General features: G+C 42.9%; 1 protein-coding gene across 10 annotated transcripts in view; it reads left to right on the forward strand.

Moving 5' to 3' along the window:
* DNAH3 (dynein axonemal heavy chain 3) overlaps window positions 1-19,469 on the forward strand; it is a 178,386-nt gene that overhangs the window by 55,718 nt on the left and 103,199 nt on the right. For 9 of the 10 annotated variants that reach the window (XM_032327122.1, XM_032327121.1, XM_032327124.1 and 6 more), the window contains 7 exons: window positions 349-560; window positions 4,599-4,690; window positions 9,044-9,158; window positions 11,496-11,612; window positions 12,624-12,803; window positions 14,009-14,145; window positions 17,663-17,864. In XM_032327122.1, coding sequence (XP_032183013.1) covers window positions 349-560; window positions 4,599-4,690; window positions 9,044-9,158; window positions 11,496-11,612; window positions 12,624-12,803; window positions 14,009-14,145; window positions 17,663-17,864 — 1,055 coding nt within the window. The remainder of the gene's footprint in view (window positions 1-348; window positions 561-4,598; window positions 4,691-9,043; window positions 9,159-11,495; window positions 11,613-12,623; window positions 12,804-14,008; window positions 14,146-17,662; window positions 17,865-19,469) is intronic. The other variant, XM_032327127.1, reaches the window with a different exon arrangement.

Below are 19,469 nucleotides of genomic sequence, written 5' to 3' on the forward strand. Positions count from 1 at the left end.
ATAATAGCATCTGTAACCACCGCTAATAGTTAATTCCCTAATTGCACTTGCATTACATGCCAGGCATTGTGTTTGCCACTTAGCTCACTTAATGTTCACGATCACCTGCCAGGCTGTCCATTATCACCCCTGTGTCATAGGTGACCCTGTTGAGGCTTAGAAAAGTTCCAGGAAAACACCCCTAGGGTTTTATCAGCCAAGGAGAGGTTTCAGATCCAGACCCAACTCCACAGCCTGTGCCTGTTCCAATATCCATACCATAGGCACCATTCTAACTTAAAAGTACACAGGACTAACCTCCACTTGGTGGGTCTGAACCCTTCCCTCATCCCATGTTTTCTATTTCAGGACCCCTCTTCTTGCTGAATGCTGAGGAGATCTCAGAAGAAATAGGGAATATGTGGAGAACGATATATAAATTGACCAAGACCCTAGCTGATGTCCCCGCACCCAGACGGTTAGCCGAGAATGTGAAAGTCAAGATTGATAAATTCAAACAGCACATCCCTATCCTCAGCATCTCCTGCAATCCAGGAATGAAGGAGCGGCACTGGCAACAGGTCCCTGTCACCCCCTACCCAGCCCAATCCATACCCAACCTATACGTAGTCCTGGTAGCCCTTTGGAAGACAGGAACCAATACTGGGTCAAGCTTCTCCTTTCTGAGTGGGAGATTCCACTTGAGGCTAAAGGGGAAGTAATGGGGAGAGGAAGGGAACAGGCAGAAGTGCCTGCCTCTTCATGTGAGCAGGTTGACCCTTTCCTTTGGGGACCCTGTTGCTGATGGTTAAGCATGCTCCAGCCAGTGACCACAAAGTCTTTCCTTATCTGCCTTCCTCAGCAAACGGCTGCTCAGGGTCCTAAAGGGCGATAAGGGCACTGAATTACAGTGGGAGGGACCTTGATTTGTCCTTTGACCTAGGACAGACAAAATAGAGAGCCACACCTTTTCTGGGGGCCTCCTGAGGGTGCCAGATGGTTTCTGCTGGGGCAGACTCTACTGTAGAGCCTCAGTGTCCAACAGGCTATGTTCAGAAATAACATTTCACTCTTCTTTCAGCCCTTTGAGTCTATAAATGAGAATAATAAATATTCTCCCTAAAAATAGTTGGGACTTTTATAAGCAACCAAGTGTGAGGGTGATAAGTGCGGTGTGAACACTAAGCAGAAAAAAGAAAACTCGCTGTGTTTCTAAAATAATCACCACGTTCAAGGGCTAGCAATGGCCTTGAAACGTCCTCTACTGCGAAGTTGCTCTGTGTGGAGGTGGAGATGAGACTGGCTCTCCGTAGGCAGTTTTCTCTATGATTTGGCCTGGAATTCCTCTCTGGGAGCCACGCACATGACTGAGGTCATCATTGGGAAGGACCCAAGCTGACAGCACACCCATTACCTTTCAGAGAATGAAGTCTGAGCTAGGAGCATTTTGATCTCTCTGGGAATACAGAGATCTTGATACGTGAGAGATTCTGAAGTTTTCTGTTAAAGGGAATTGCTTTTAATTTCCCAGGAAGTCTTGAAATGCAACACCTAAGCAAAGGGTGTAATGGAGGACAAGGGAGGGTTCATCTGAGCAGACTTCTGGTCGTGCCTTGCCCCAGCGGAAGTGCTCCCACTTAAAGGTGCTCCTAGGGTGCCTCTCCCCATGAACCTAGCCCAACTAGAACTTTGACCCATTTGGAGGGCTGGGGAGATTGGATAGACCAGTTGCTTTTGGTAATGCTGGGTTCTCTCCATGAGATGACACTACAGAAAGTGCCCTCATCAGTGGCACATTTAAACAACCATCCCAGGAAACTCCTCGGCCTGGTGCTTTCCCTGTAATGATGCTCTTCTCACATGTGGGCACTTTTAAAAATCCCAACCATTCCTAGACATTCATAATTCTCATTTATAGATCACTTAGTTGAACAGATTGGAAAAACTCGAGAATTAAAAAAGCAGTAACAGTAATAGTTCAAACATACTGAACACCAACAATGAACTAGGTTCTGTGTTATATACTTTGTGTGGATTCCCTCATTTTATCCTCCCAACAGCCCTTTGAAGCAGGAAATATCGTTGTCTGATTTCACAGATTTTAAGAAAACTGAGGCTTAGAGAGAATAAGTAAATTATCACAAAGCTAGTAAGTGGTGAGAGAGGGAATTGCAATCTAGGTCTGTTTGACTGGGGGAAATGGGGCAAGAGATATCAGGTTAAAGGGATTAGTAGATAAGAGCAGAGTATTGGACCCAGGGTGGAGGCCCCTGAGTAATGAGCCCCTAAAGTGGAAACCCAGGGCCTGAACAATTAAAAGTGAGCTCAGAAAGGAGAGAGATCACCAAATACACAAAGAGCCCTTCCTGCCTGCACTGTAGGTCAAACCACACACCATCCCATTGATAGCCACCAGCCTGGGGAAGCCATTCTCTGCCCTCATGCCTAACTCAGGAGATCTATACGCACCAATTCTAGCTGTGGCAGGGGACTGTGAAGGTTAAACCACCTCTAGTTCTTAAGGCTACAGGATCTTCCGGGGACATGGGGTGTGGGGCGGCTGTGCTGTGGTTTCTGATCATTTCCCAGAACTTAAGCAGGAAGGGCTAGTCCCTTGGGTTAGGGCACAAATTTCAGCAAAGTGGTTGTTACTGTGGTTTAAAACAAGATGAACAGGGTGACATTTGACCTTAAGAGGAAAGCACACTGATGTGTACCAAGGCTGGCTCTCTAGGACAGTGCTGCCCAATGGAAATGATAGGAGCCATATGTCTAATTTTAGAGTTTCTTGTAGCCGCATTAAAAAAAAAAAAAAGGCACAAACAGGTGAAATAAATTTTATGAATATATTTCCTTTAACCAAACATATGCAAAATATTATTCAATAGGTAATCAATATAAAAATGTTAATGTGTTCTCCCACATATTTCATACTAAGTCCTTGAAATGTGGTATGCTTTTACACTTAGAGCACATCTCAGTTTGGGCTAATCACATTTCAAGTTCTCAATAGCCACAAGAAGCTGATGGCTCCATATTGGACAGGGCAGCTGTAGGCTTTTAGAATTAGAGAAACATGCTTTGTTAGTCTCCGTAATTAACAAAAGGAATTTTTTAAAAACCTCTAATCTCTGAGTCTTTCCTATGGGCCAAGTATTATGCCTAGTGCTTCACATAGTTAATGTGAATTCTAGAGAGAGCACTTTCAAGTATTAGAGAATAAACCAAAGTCCAGGGCCACCAGGGACAGTTGTGCAGGTTGTGCACTCCGCAACTCGGGGAAATGCGGTTTTTGTGAACTACACTGTGAATTGTACTTTTTAGAGTTATGCAGTGTATAACTTTCACAACTGTACATAGACAACCTGAGAGACTCACTAGATGTGATGGAGAAGAACTTAATTTTAGGCAGAACTGGGTCCAAGTTACAATTCTGCCATTTATTAGCTGGACAAGATACTTATTTTGTCTCCGTGTCCTTATATGTAAACAGGAATAATAATACATTTGTATCTTCCTCATCATATTGGGGGAATGAAATAAGTGCATAAAGGTCTTAAAACACTGCCTACTTCCTAGTAAGCCCTCAATAAATGTTAATTACTTCTATGATTTCTATCATCTTGGTGGTCCTCCAGGTGTCCTCAGGACCCGATTGATAAGCCATTTGAATTAGCTGGTTCACGCATGCTTTCACTCCATAAACACTTACTGATTCTTACTAAATGCCAGGCCTCAGGGACACATGGCTAAATGAGATAGAACAGGACCCAGCTCTCATATTCCTTCCCCCTCTGACATCTTATAATCCTCCTGGGACTGGACAGAGACAGGTGGGCAGCAGGTGAGGTTTCTCCTAGAGCCTCATTATCCTTCAGGACCTCCTACTCTTGAGCACATGGAACCCTCATCCAGATCTCTCAGTCCTTGAGAAAAGTGTTCAAAGCCGTTAGGTGACTTCATGTGAGACCTCCTTCCGGGATATTTTCAGTTAAAATACATGCCCGAGGCAGTATTTGCACCATGGGAATGGGCACAACGAGTGCTAACCATTCCAGCAAGTTAGCACGCTGAGGTGGAAAGGAAGATATTTGGGCAGAGGGGGTTTCTTCTTCCTTCCCAGCATCCTCAGATTGTAGAATTGGGGGATCTGCTCATAACTTCCTCCTTTGACTCAGCAAACACTTACTGTAGCTTTTGTCATAGACCAGGCTTTGCACTATGCTCTGGGAGCACAGAAACAAACCAGGATCCAGTTTCACCCCCCTGGGTACTCACAAGTGGGCACTAGGCAAGTGTTGATAGGCAGTGATCCCCAGTAAGCCAGATAAATTCAGTGTGGGCCCTAGGCTGCCTCCCACTTTTTTTTAGACCTACACCATCCAGTTCAATAGCTACTAGCTCTGTACAACTATTTAAATTTAAGGTAGGTAAAACTAAATAAAAGTTAAAAATCAGTTCCTCAGTCACACTGGCCACATTTCCAGGGCTCAATGGCCAAATGTGACAGGCAGCTACTATAAGGCACCGTGGGGATAGAACACATCTCTCATCATCAATCTACTGGCCAGTGCTACTACCTTGGACAATACGCATTTGTTTTCCTCTCTTTTCTGCAGATCAGTGAGATTGTCGGCTATGAAATAAAGCCCACAGAAACAACTTGCCTCTCGAATATGCTGGAATACGGGTTCGGCAAATTCGTTGACAAGTAAGACTCCTCCTCCCCGCTCCAGGAAGCTTTTCAGTCCAAGTATCTGAATCCCCACAAGAGATGACTGGCCTCCTACTGGGCTGTTTTTCTCCTTCTGGTTCAGGGTGACTTAAGTTCCTGGTGAAACTCACTTTCAGTTGCCGAGTGGATGACAGATTGTGACTAGACAATTGTCAGATTTTATTTCAAAGGGGGAAAAAAAAAAGTTCTTGGAAACGGAGCTCCAAGCCCTGGTCTGAGTGACTTCAGGTAAAATCATTCCACCTTCCTGGGCTTCAGTTTCCTCTTTTAAACAAACAGAGTGGCTCTCTGAGCCCTTAGGCGTCTGAAAACACAGTCAAATGATAGAATTCTTCACTTGCTTTCTCCTTTTCTCTGAATGCCCCTGTATGCAGGAGTCTGTATGCAGGAATGGGTGCTATTTGAATTGCTATTTTCAGGACCAGATATTCTGAGGACTCTGATGGTTTGTCTGCACCTTTTTTGGGGCAGAAGATGGGAGGTGCTGTATTACGTGGACTAGAATCCTGTTAGACAGTGGGGTTCAGGTTTAACTCGACACACAACTTCTCTGGGCATGTCCCCAGACCAGCTACATCAGCATCCCATGGGAACGTGTTAGAAATGCACGTTCTCAGGCCCCATCCCAGTCTACTGAATGAGAAATTCTGGGTGTGGACCCTGCAATCTGTGTTTTAACCAGTGTTTCAGGTCAGCACCTTCCAGTGTGGGAGCCACCAGCCACATATCCTACTGAGCCCTTGAAATGAAACTATTCTGAATTAGAGGTGCTGGCAGTATAAATAGGAGCTGGATTTCAAAGGCTTATTAAGGAAAAAAGCAAAATAATAAGTTTTAATATTGATTGCATATTGAAATGGTAATATTTTGGATATACTGAGTTAACTTATTAAAATTAATTTCCCCTGTTTCTCTTTACTTTTTTTTTAAAGATTTTATTTATTTATTTTACAGACAGAGATCACAAGTAGGCAGAGAGGCAGGGAGAGAGAGAGGGAGAAGCAGGCTCCATGCTGAGCAGAGAGCCCGATGTGGGGCTCAATCCCAGGACCCTGGAATCATGACCTGAGCAGAAGGCAGAGACTTTAACCCACTGAGCCACCCAGGTGCCCCTCTCTTTACTTTTTAAAAATATGGCTTCTGGAAACTTTAAAGTGGGGTACTCACCTTTGATCTCAAATGGGCAGCACTGCTCTAGGTGATTCTGATACATGCCATCAGAATGGCATCCATTCCCATGGGAATGATGGGTCTAATCTAATGTGCTCCCAGGACCCCAAATCTCTCTGCTGCCTGAATGCTCTGATGGTCTCCACCCCCTACCCCACCTCCATACCACCATCACAGGCTGTCTTTGAGGAGCAACCTGGAGACAGGTGCCTTTCTACCAGGTGTGAGTTATTTCATTAAAAGGCCACGTTTTCCCCCTTGAAGATGTTTCTAAGTGATACCAGCTATATGCTGGACTAAGAATTTAATAAACATTAACCAATCCCTCACTCTAACCCAAGGTTGTAGCTACTATTGTCACCCTGTTTTACAGATGAGGAAATAAGTTGATCTGAGTTGTTAGGTAACTAGCCAGAGGTCACAGAGGTAACTGAAAGAACCAAGACCTAACTCCAGACTGGCTGACTCCAGAGCCATATTGTACCACCTAAAGAACAAACCCATCTAAGGAGAGGAAAAAAACAAGTAAACACCCAGCAGCTGCGCCACTTTCCATGCCAGTGGGCTCGACAATGACAAACCCAAATGTGGCAACACCTTGGCCAAGTTGTTTACCTCTCTGTATCTCAGTCTCCTTATCTGGTAAAGTGGGAAGAAGACTAGTAGCTGGGTGATTCGAGTTATGGTGGGGATTAGGAGACAAGGCATGTAACCTGCACTGAGTTAACATCGAAATTCTCAGCCACTACCTGTGAGTGAGCTGGGACGTCCCCCTACACCCCCAACCCACAGTTAATGCAGCGTTATCACCTGTGGCACAGAGTTCACCAGATTCTTTAGCCCCTGTGTAAGGTAAACTCTTGATGGGCTTTGAGAACCCCCAAACCCATTAATCCTTCCCCTGTGCAATTATTTGCAAAATTCTAAGTCCTAAAGCATGTTCCAAACATTTTACTTAATTATACCAACAATCCCGGGTGTATGCCGATGGGGGGACCTAAGGACTGTCAGGTGACTTGGGCACAGCCACGCAGCCAGCCTCCTTGTCTCACACCCACCTGGGTTGGCACCTGCTTCTATTAATTATTTCCTACATGCACACTCATTGTGGTCGTCTCCCAAGAAGGCCACATTTAGGATGCCGACCCTGCTGCTGAGGTCTTGATTAGTCATGCTTTGGAATGTGCCTCCTCCCCTGCCCTGAATGAGGCTGGGTTCTCAGCTCTGTTTAGTTGGTCCTATTTGGTTGACCACATTTGAATAATTCTCTTGCTCCTTCTGACAAGGAAAGGGGAAAAGGTACATTGTGGGGGAGGAAGAAACACTGGATAGAAGCCAGAGGAACTGGGGTCTAGACCTGGTTCTGGCACTCCCCAGCTGCATATGTGGCTCTGGGCACATCACTTGCTTCGTCGGGCCTTCAGTTTCCTGGAAAGACCAGATTGTTTCTTCTGCAGTCGGGTTTGCAATGGAAGACAAGGGCTGAGACAGAGAGACTAACCCCTCCTTCTCCTTCCAAGTACTTGGCTTCTGGGTTCTTCCCAATTCCCAGGTCACACCTGAGTTTAGGACCCATCTCCCCGTGTGGAAGCATGAAGAAAGAAACTTGTCTTCCCTCTTTCTGTGGTACAGAAAGTCTATAGATGTGGACCCAGCATATCAGGAAAATTGCAGTGGTTTTTTAAAAAGGTGGGGATGGGGTAAGTGGGTGGCTCTTTTGGTAGAACATGCGACTTGATCTTGGGGTTGTGAGTTCAAGCCCCACGTTGAGTGTAGAGATTATGTAAGAAAAAAAATAATTAGGACAAGAAGTAGAGCAAAGCCATTGTGTAGGGTAACAGAAGTTCTAAGATTCAAACAGGAAGTCAGAATAATAATTCTGGAGTAAGGAGTAAATGCAAATGGGGGGAAAGGAGGTCTTGTTTTAATGGCTTTAAAGGAGTAGTTTTCAACTGGGGACACCTCCCCCCACCCACAACTAGGAGACACTTGAGGATATTTGGAGACATTTTTGGTTGCCACAACTGACAAGAGGTGGGAACAGAGGCAGTCTGCTACTGGTGTCTCCTTTGAGTAGAGCCCAGGGATGCTGCTAAACGTCCTGCAATGTATAAGACAGCCCCCTCTCCAACCCTATATTAATTTATTAGGGCTGCTATAATAAATGCCATAGGCTGTGTGGCTTAAACAACAGAAACTTATTTTCTCCTAGTTCTGAAGACAGAAAGTTCAAGGCGTTGGCAGAATTGTTTTCTTCTGAGGCCTCTCTTTTTGGTTTGCAAAAGGCTGCCTTTTTCCTGTATCCTTGCATGGTCTTCCCTCTGCCTATGTCTATCTTAATCTCCCCTTCTTTTTTTTTTTTTTAAGATTTTTATTTATTTATTTGATAGACAGAGATCACAGGTAGGCAGAGAGGCAGGCGGGGAGATTGGAGGAAGCAGGCTCCCCACTGAGCAGAGAGCCCAATGCGGGCTTGATCCCAGGACCTTGGGATCATGACCTGAGCCGAAGGCAGAGACTTTAGCCCACTGAACCACCCAGGCGCTCCTTAATTTCCCCTTCTTGTAAGGACACAAGTCATATTGGATCAGGAGCCACCCTAATGACCTCATTTTAACTGAACTACCTCTTTTTTAAAATTTTAATTTCAATGTGATGAGTACCAGGCGTTATACACAACTGATAAGTCTTTGAATGCTCCTTCTGAAATGAATGATGTACTCTATGTTGGCTAATTGAACTTAAATAAATTTTATAAAATAAAAAAATTTTAATTCCGTTATAGTTAACATATTAGTTTCAGGTGTACAATATGGTGATCAACAACTCTTTTTGTTACTCAGTAACTGAACTACCTCATTAAAGACACTATCTCAAATAGGGAACCTCGCATTCTAGGATAGTGGGGTTTAGGACTTAAACACATAATTTCAGGGGGGACAGTTCAGCCCATAATATAGCCCACAGGCTGCTAGTGCTGAGGGTAAGAAACCCTGCAAAACATCAGAGCTAGCTGGCGCATCTTAGAGTTGGATAGTAAACATTTTCGTAAAATTAAGGGCCTTTTAAATTTGTCTTCAGGGTGAACCGCAGTTCCTCCTTTGCCGTGTTTTAACTGCCCTCCTCCTGTTGATGTTGCTGTTGCTGTGTTCTCTTTAGACTGGAGCCCATTGGTGCAGCCGCCAGTAAGGAATACTCTCTGGAGAAAAACTTGGAGAAAATGAAGTCAGACTGGGTTAACATGACATTCAACTTCATGAAGTACAGAGACACTGTGAGTGTCAGTTCCACCACCCAGCCCCCGACAGCAGCCCATTTATTATAGCTTACCGAGAGTAGTCATTCAGAATTGCAGCAGAGCTCAGGAAAGAAGGATCCCTAACATCTTTTTTTTTAATTTATTTTTATTGAGCTATAATTGACATGCAACATTGTATAAGTTGAAGGTGTACAAGTGTTGATTTGATACATTTATGTATTGCAATATGATCACCACCCTAGTGTTAGTGAACAGCTCTGTGATGTCACATAATTATCATTTCTTTTTTGTGGTGGGAACAATTAAGATCAGTCTCTTAGCAACTTTGGAGTTTTTAATGCGGTCTTGTCTGTAATCACTATCCTGTGCATTAGATTGTTTCCTCCCATCTGCCTTCATGTGCCAGTCATTCTTCCTTCCAGGCCCCACAGGAAGGGTGCATTTTGTAAATGAGAAAGGGCTTTTGATTCAGAGCAACAAGCTTTCTCAGTGCAAAGGAACTGAACGAGACTGTTGAATTAGCACCTCCCAGGGAGGGCTTACCCACCACTGTCCTTCAGGAACATCCTGGTCAACAACGCTTAAAGCATCTCAAAACAATGTATTTCTTTTCAGGCTGCCCTGTTTTTTCTCACGTGCAGTGCAGGTTGAGAATCTCCCTGTTCTCCAGGCTGCACGTTATCTTTTTGTGCCTTCTCCACTGTTTTGCTTCGAACGGTCACGTCGCCTCGATTTGGTGTGGATAAGAACTATAGCTGAGCCAATGCAAGGGAAAAGAACTGGGGTCTCTCTCAGCAAGACCAGGCACCTGAGGGTGTCAGCAACAACTTGGTGCTGCACCCCCTGATGGGATTAGATACTGCTGGAGGCTGTTGGGCTGGATCAAGGGGTTGAGCTAGGGAACCTGGGAACAGCTCAGTTGCAGTGGGCCCATCTTAAAAGAGTTTTTGAGTGATGCAGCTAATAGACAAGGCTTGACAGTCAAAAGGGACTCGCAGTATCATTTTATTAAAAGCTAGACACACCTTCAAGTGCAGAGCTATTGGTAGAAACTACTGGTAGGTAGATGAGAGAATATATCCTAGCCCCAATTTAACCATCCAGATGTAGGCTTCAAGGAAGTGAAAACAGAGCCAGAGAGGCCAGACCTGCCAGAAGAGGGGCAGACTCCTCTCAGCTGGGCTCACCAAGGTGGCCCAGGAAAAAGAGTGACATTCGTAGGAGCTGACCCTCACGGCACAGTAACCTGTACTACTAGGAAAACCTTAGAGTATAGAGGTGCCTGGGTGGCTCAGTGGGTTACAGCCTCTGCCTTCGGCTCAGGTCATAATCTCGGGGTCCTGGGATCCAGCTCCTGATCGGGCTCTCTGCTCAGCGGGGAGCCTGCTTCCCTTCCCCTCTCTCTCTGCCTGCCTCCCTGCCTACTGTGATCTCTGTCTGTCAAATAAATAAATAAAATCTTTAAAAAACAAACAAACAAACAAACAAACAGAGTATAGGCAGAGGTTCCCAAACTTTTTTCTGTTTGTGGCGCTGTTTGTATCTTAGTACTTTTTTCATAGTTCCCCTCCCTGGGCCAAAAGAAATTCCTAACAGCTTTGTTTATGAAGTAATTAGGTTCAAACAACTCTAGTAAGTAGTTGTATCCTATCCACAACTGCTTTTAAAAAATACATATAAATTAAAAGAAAAAAAATTGTATTTCATTTTTGAATGAAATTTCTGAGTTGTCTGCAGTGCTCAGCAGCCTCTCAGCACATAGTTTGGGAACCACAGGTAAAGGGCCAACCATTGAGGTCAGCAGCTGAGCCCACCTGAGGATCAGCTTGCCAGCAAAGCAAGTGGCCAGGGAAGTAGAACATAGAGAAGATAGAACAATATGCTCTCCCCCTCCCCCACCCTGTCAATCCCCAACAGATAATAATTGCAGATATGGGCTGAGATCATATTTGATTTCTGCAAAAGAAGTTGAGAATAAATGTCTTTAAGAATACTTTCCAGGAAGGGTGGGTGGCTTAGTCTGTTATTAAGTGTCTGCCTCAGGTCTGTGATCCTGAGGTCCTGGGATCCAGCCCCATATAGAGCTCTCTGCTCATTGGGAATCCTATTTCTCCCTCTCCTTCTACCCCTACCCCTACTTGTGTGCTCTCTCTCTCTCTCCCTCTCATAAATAAAATCTTTTTAAAACACACACACACACATACTTTGAAGGAAGAAAATAGAAATTCCATCCTCTGTGAGATAGATTTCTGCCCCACTTGGGTGGACAGCAGAGCTTGGGGCCTTTGGAGATGATCGTGAAAATTGGGGGGGGTCTTGTGGTTTTGACAGCTCAGCAAATCTTTTTTGCAGGATACAAGCATCTTGTGTGCAGTTGATGACATTCAGTTATTACTTGATGATCACGTGATAAAGACCCAGACCATGTGTGGCTCCCCATTCATCAAACCAATCGAAGCAGAATGCCGGGTAAGAGGAAATGAGGTGGAGGGTTTGTGATGTCTCATTATTAGCTCTGGGTTTGTTGGAGGAGGGAGAAGATTTTTAAGTTCAGTTCACAAAGAAGCTCCGTTCTTCCTGATTGGAAAAAATAACACAAGACTGAAAGCCATAACCATCCAAGTAAGCATATGGCACACTGTGTCTTCGCAACAGTCTGCCAAAAGAGAAGATGAGATGATTTTAATGCACTGAATAAAAATACATTTGGAAAGTATTTTATGGGCTAGAGTAATCTAGAATGTAAACTACACAAGGGTACAGGTTTGGCCTCCTCTGCTCATTGTTTATAGAAATGGCATAAGCTAAGGGCAGAGACTCTGGAACCAGACTGCCTGGGTTCAAATTCTTGGCTTCACCCCTTGTTGTGTGGCCTTGGACAAGTTCCTTGAACTGTTGTATGTCCGTTTCTGCATCTGTAAAGTGAGTTTTGTAATAAAATCTCCCTCATAGGAGCCTGGGTGGCTCAGTGGATTAAGCCGCTGCCTTCGGCTCAGGTTATGATCTCAGGGTCCTGGGATCAAGTCCCGCATCGGGCTCCCTGCTGAGCGGAGAGCCTGCTTCCTCCTCTTTCTTTCTCTCTGCCTGCCTCTCTTCCTACTTGTGATCTCTCTCTGTCAAATAAATAAATAAAATCTTAAAAAAAAAAATCTCCCTCATAAATCTGTTGGATTAATTGGTTTCACTTAAAGCACTCAGACCATCACTAGTCACAGAAGATGTATTATGGCTGTTATTATTGTTATTATTCCAGTAGAAAAAGAACTACGTGAGGGCAAGGATGCTTGTCGGTTACTTTCTTTGCTGAATCCACAATGCCTAGAACAATGACCAGAACATAGGGGGCAAATACTCAACAAGTATTTGCTAAACAAGTGAATGAGCAAATGAATGAACGAATCCATCCAATATGTTCAGTCAGTGGGCCTGTGTTGCAAAGTGGCAGATTAATGATTCAGATATGAAATGCTAAATTCACAGAAGTGGGAAGAAAAGCTGGTTCGTGTGCAGGAAATTTTGGATGCCTGGTTGAAATGCCAAGCCACCTGGCTCTACCTGGAACCAATCTTTAGTTCAGAGGACATCATAGCCCAGATGCCAGAAGAGGGCAGGAAATTTTCCATCGTTGATAGTTACTGGAAATCAATCATGTCCCAAGCGGTAAGTTTTTAACTCCCTAGCACATCTCACCATCAGGAATGTGGGATGCCGTACAGATGTTCCTCATTGTGCATCATAACCATGTTCCTTGAAATTTATAAGTAAACCAGATTTTTTTCCAAATTCAAATGTTTTTATAAATTTTTTTCTGATTTTGAAACTTATTGTTACTAAACATTCGAACATAGAGATATGTAATACAGAGAATGGAGGCCTTTTGAAAGCCCACCTCCCTAGAGGCAACTGTTAGCAGTCTGTATAATTTAGCTCTCATTCCTAACAAAGTAGGAGACTTTTGTCACAGGATAATGCAATAAAACTTTTATAGATTGAGAATCATTTTAGAACTCAAATTCTCCTCCATATTCAGTTACTTATTTAACAAATGTTTACTTGACACTCAGCATTGAATTATTTGAAGATGAAAATATTTGAAGATGACAAGAAAATGATTTCTGCCTAGTCACTGTCTTGTGAGGAGAGAGTCTTAGGTAAATAGGAGAGCTATTGTAGGAGTATATACACAAACAGCTTTTAGAACACAGGAGAGTGATTTTGTTGCCTGGCAGTGTCACGGAAGTCCTTCAAAGGGGAGCAACATTGGAAACAAGCCTTGAAGGGTGAGTTCACTGGGTATATGAGGCAATCAGGAGTATCTGTTAAGAGATGGTATCTTTTTCCTTTTTGAAGCCAAATGTGCTCCATTAGGGCTCCCTTGTAGAGAACATATCTCAAGAAAATTTAACCACCCTATTAGGCATTTATATTACCCAGCAAGTAGAGCCAGGATTCATGATATCCTGTTTCCTCCAACTCTGTATTAGTTCAGATTTTTTGGTTGCAAGTATTAAGTAACACAAATTCAATTGATCTTAGTTATTAAAGATCAAATTGGCTGATTTTAAACTTTAAAGAGCAAATTGACTTTATTAAACAATTCCTAAATCGGCAGCATTACATCTAATAAATAAAAGGTCACTCCAAGGAGTTGCACGAAATGGAAGGTTTTTGTAGAAGAAAGAGCCAAACGTGTCCAAAGGAATAGAATCATGTTGTATGAGCATTTCACCCTTATAGGATTAGGAGGCTAAGTTAGCTGGGCCAGGAGGTCAGTGTTTGTTGTACTGGTTGTAGGCTCGCTACAATGGTTGGTGTCAGAATCCGGGACCCCCATGGTGATTCTCACTTTATTTGATGGAACCTAGGTGAAAGATACCAGGGTTCTGGTCGCAGCAGACCAGCCAAGGATGGCTGAGAAGCTTCAAGAAGCCAACCTTCTGTTGGAGGACATCCAGAAGGGGTTGAATGATTACTTGGAGAAGAAGAGACTATTTTTTCCCAGGTATCTGGTACTTTTCTTTCGTTCGGAGTTGCCTTTTTGACCCATCTATAGGTAGAATTACATTTTTTCATCCTGAGAGTTGGCTTCTACCAACCTATTTCATAGTCTTTCTTGGTTCTCTATTCTCCACAAGACCGCTTTCATGGGGAGGGCATATCTTCACGGTCATTACTTAGAATGAAGTTGAATGGACACTGACAGGGGCCAAGTCTACATCGTTGCCAACCATCAGGGTCCAATACCCAACTGAAGGGATACAGTAGTCATTATTAAGAGCCTAGACTTTGAAGTTAAACAGACGTCGGTTTGAGTCCCAGCTCTTGCACTTATTAATCTTGAGATCCTAGCAAGTCTATCTGAGCCTCCACTGTAAAATAGAAATACAATAATGGCTCTTACTCATATATTTATGTAGATCAGTGAAATAATGCATGTAAAGCATTTGGCTGTCTAAACTGTTTAAGAAATGTCAGTTGAATATCTTTTCCATCAAATGTTGTAGTTTCTGTTAGGTATGCTTATAAATATTTGGCTCTTTTTTTCTCCACAAGAACTAGTGTTCTTCTACCTAAAAGTCAAAGTCATTTTAGAGGGTTGGTTCCAGAAAAGAGGGTCCTTGCCCCTGATAATCTGTCCATGTCTAGCTCACCATGGATGGTCATTCCATGTCATTTGGATATAGGTTTGATCCTAATGTGCTTTTAAGAAAAGAGAATTTCATTGTTCCCTTATTTGGAGACAAAGTTAGTTTCTTGCTTTCCACCACAAATTTTTAAAAAGTGATTTGTGTAGGACTCAGAAATGTCCTGGTGTACCTGAGAAAGTGAATTTTTGATTTATTTGATAATAATTTTGTGATGTAGCTAGCCATATATGGCTAATGTCTTCAGGATTGGACAACACAAATACAGCACAAATAGTGGAAGGAACTTCAATTTGGAAGCACAAAACTTAGGAAGAGGAAACCCCTGAGATTTGGGCTTTTAGTCCTATTCCTCCTAGTGTTATTCCTTATAAAAATATGAACAAGAGCCAACACCGCCACAGCATTTACCATATGTCAGGACACTGGCCTAAGTGCCTTACCTGCATTAAGTTATTTAAATTCACAAGAATCCTATGAGGTTAAAAACATTATTATCATCTGCCTTTTACAAACAAGGAAATAGTAACTTGCCAGAAAACATAAGACTGGTAAATGGACAAGCCAGAATTCAATCCAGGCAGTCTACATAAAATACTGAGTTATTTGACATCTCTAAGCCTCATTTGTTCCCTACGTTACACACACACACACATACACACACACATTGTCTCTCTCTCTCAATGTGTGTTTATGCATTTTTACAGAATAAAGTCAAGCACTCTGAGAAAACACTTTGGAAAATGTTATTTAATAATTTCACATATTTGAAATTAATTTTATCTTGAAAATGCAGAGTGCTAAATAACGATTTTATGGTAGGTAATAAGTTTTTTTAATGACTCTTATGGCCATTGAGCCATATGCTTTATCACATATGATAAATCCATAGAGACCATCTGTTTTGAATTTTACTTGGCAGTGGGAGAAATGGATATCATTAATTATTGGTAAGTTAGTCAGTCAACAAATAATGATTGAGCTCTTTCTACCTGCTCAACACTGCAGCTATAATGCATTAGTTTTCTTTACTGTGTAACAAACCTCCCCAAAACATAGAAGCTTGAAACAGCAACTATTTATTTAGCTCACAGTTCTGTGGGTTTGCAAATAGGGCTGGGCTCAGCTGGATCGTTCTTCTGGTCTAGCCAGGCAGTTCCTTTGATCTGAGCTGGTTCCAAAGGTCTCATGAGGGCTCATTCATATGACTTTTGCCAGCTGGTAGTTGATGGCAAAATCAGTCACTGGTCTAGTGGTTGGCTTCCTTTTGGCTGGGGCAACCAGGATAGTTGGGCCAGAAAGCTAGCCTGGATTTATCCACATAGTGGTGGTAGTGGGATTTCCAAGGCCAGCTAGATCTAGGCTTGGAACTTACATGAGTTCATGTTTACTACAGTCTGTTGGCCAAAGCAGGACAAAGAGCCAGGCCAAATATGAGACATGTGAAAACAGACTCTACCTCTTGTAGAAAGGAGCCATAAATATTGTGGTCATTTTTATAATCCACCATAATCAGTGAAGACCATAATCGCGTGGTCCCTCCATTATGGGACTTTCAGTTTGGTGGTTACAATAAAGGTTTATACACCTTTAGTATTTCCTAATGGTTTGTGGTTGCTGCTTGAAGGGTCTGAGCAAGAGAATGAGTTTATCATTTCTAACTTAAAACATGGTCAGAGCCTCTGCATGTATAGTGATGTGATGTGTTGTGGGGTCCAGGAGCAAACAGTCAAGAAAGAATTCTTGGGATGTTTTCAGTGCAAAAAGGTGGTTTTATTAAAGCACAGAGACAGGACCCATGGGCAGAAAGAGCTGCCCCAGGATTATGAGGAACAATTGATTGTATTCTTGTAAATTTGGGGGAGCAGGTAGAGACAAAGCAAGCTTCCAAAAGGATTGTCATATGTTAAGACTTACAGGATCCTGGAGGTCTGGCTATTGTCAAGCAAAGGTTGTTTTTTGCCTTTAGCAAAGCATTAACATTAAGACAGTTGTGAGTTCCTGGAGGAGTGTCACACTCTGCCTGTCTCAAGTATTTGTCAATGGGCTATAAAATGTAAGGAAATTTAATTCTACCTACATTTCCTTTTGCCTTTGTTGTACACATCAGATAGGTTCATTAATAACATACTTCTTATTTCACACCTGTGACATATCATACTTTGAGATAAGGAAAAATAAGGAGGTCTTCTCTCTCCTTCTCAGTACTGACTGTATATTAGAATTACCTTGGATTTTAAAAATATAAATCCCCACGGGCGCCTGTGTGGCTCAGTCGTGGGGTGCCTGGGTGGCTCAGTGGTTGAGCGTCCGCCTTCGGCTCAGGTCATGATCCTAGGGTCCTGGGATCGAGCACTGCATTGGGCTCCCTGCTCATCAGGAAGCCTGCTTTTCCTTCTCCCACTCTCCCTGCTTGTGTTCTGTCTCTCACTGTGTCTGTCTCTGTCAAATAAATAAATAAAATCTTTCAAATCAATCTATCTATCTGTCAATCCCCAGACCCAACCCCAAATCAATTATATTAGAAACTCTGGGCAGTGCAACCTTGGCATTGAAGTTTTTTAAAAAAGCTTCACAGGTGATTCTAAAGTACAGCCAAAGTTCAGAACCACTGTCCCAAAAGGTAGTATCCTACGCCCAAACCATATTAAATTCATATATACCAGCTTTTTCACTTTCTCTTGCTCTGAGTCCAAACTGTGTCCACGCTCTATGCCCCAGATGAAAAATGGTGAAAAGGAATGTGCCTTAAAAAGACTCTAGAACATGGCTGGTGTTCCTGGGGTGTCCTCTCCCTTTAGAGAATATCACCTTGTTGGGAAAAGAAGTTCTCAAAAGAGACTCCAGTTGCCATCTTCTTTTGCTTTGAAATAGGTTCTTCTTCCTGTCAAACGATGAGCTGCTGGAGATCTTGTCAGAGACGAAGGACCCGCTCCGTGTGCAACCACATTTGAAGAAGTGCTTTGAAGGAATTGCCAGGCTAGAATTTACAAGCAGTCTGGAGATTGTGGGAATGATCAGCTCAGAAAAAGAAACCGTTCCATTCAAACAGAAAATCTACCCAGCTCAAGCCAAAGTAACTCTCCTCTTACTCATTTTCATTCTTTTCTCCCTGGCAGAGCAATACAGAGAGAGGCAGAGAGCATATTGATTGTTTAAGCCCTTGCTTGGACTCAAGTTCCATACTGCCAGGGTGTGGAACACCTGGGTTTCACAGCTCACTGACTGGGTGACTCTGGGAGATTGAGTAATCTTTCTGAGTCTTGGTTTGCTCATCTCTACGTTGGGGGTTGTACTGCAATCCACGCAATCCTCTAAATTTATGGGAGGATTTCAACCAAACCTGATGTGGAGGCAATAGGAGGCATCAGACCAACAGCAGATGCTGTTCAGATCTCCGTGAGTAGCCCAGTTAAAATCGATCTGCTTTCAGGGGCACCCAGGTGGCTCAGTTGGTTAAGCGTCAAACTCTTGATTTTGGCTCAGATCATTATCTCAGGGTCATGAGATCAAGCCCTGTGTCAGTTCTGTGCTAAGCATGGAGGCTGCTTAAGATTCTCTCTCTCCCTCTCCCTCTGTTCTGCACCCCCCACCACCACTGCTCATGTGCATCTGCCTCTGTCTCTCTCTCTCTCTCAAAAAAAAAAAAAAAAAGTGATCTGGTCAGACAGCTTGCTGAAGTAGGTGTTGTTTTTTTAATTATTTTTATTAACATATAATATTATTTTCCCCAGGAGTACAGGTCTGTGAATCATCAGGCTTACATGGGGTAGGTGTTTTTAAAGGTCAATAAAACATTATGGAATTGGAGTGCCTGGTGGCTCAGCTGGTTAAGCAGCTGCCTTCCTTTCAGGTCGTGATCCCATTCTCCCTCTCCCTCTGCCTGCCGCTCTGTCCACTTGTGCTCTCTCTGTCAAATAAATAAAATCTTTTTTAAAAAAAGTTATGGAATCAATGCTGTTTTACTCAGATTTTTATAAAGTGTCCTTATATAATGAGTAAAATGTAAATTTCTCCCACTCCTGCTGAACATGACAGCACCGTGGAGTAGAAATAGACAAGCACTCTTGGCTTTACTTCATCAGGCATTTTTGCTGGCCACACATCTAAGTTGTAATAACCAGGAGTCATGTTGCCAAATAGATAGACCCCAGCCAGCTAACAGGTACCTGAAGTTAAGAGCTACAGTGACCTGAGATTCTAAAACTGAATTATTTGCTGCATATTTGAATTACCTGTAGAGCTTTAAAAAAAAAAAAATCCAAATGCCCATGTTGCATGAATGGCTAGGAACAGAAGTCAGGTGTCCATATTTTTTAAGAATCTCGAAATGATTCCACTGCACAGCAAAGTTTGGAAACCACTAGAATAAGACAAGAATTAGGACAACTCATTAGAAATGAGCAATTTATTTTATGAACTGAAACACAAATGTATCACTTGCTTCCTAAGAAGTTGTGTTTCAGAAAATGACATGAAATGCATGTTAAGTATTCCCTATTTTTCCGTTTACATCACACATACTTCTCAGAATAAAAAAATAGACATAAGTAAATAAATATAACACGTATAATTAAAGAATATTGGCTTGAGGGGGTGTCCAACCTTTGACCTCCCTCCAGCCTACCTCCAGAGAGAAAGCTGGATCTGCCCATGATCCCTCCCTCTGGGCTTGGCTAAC

This window comes from Mustela erminea, chromosome 20, assembly GCF_009829155.1.
Source record: "Mustela erminea isolate mMusErm1 chromosome 20, mMusErm1.Pri, whole genome shotgun sequence".
Lineage (NCBI taxonomy): Eukaryota > Metazoa > Chordata > Mammalia > Carnivora > Mustelidae > Mustela > Mustela erminea.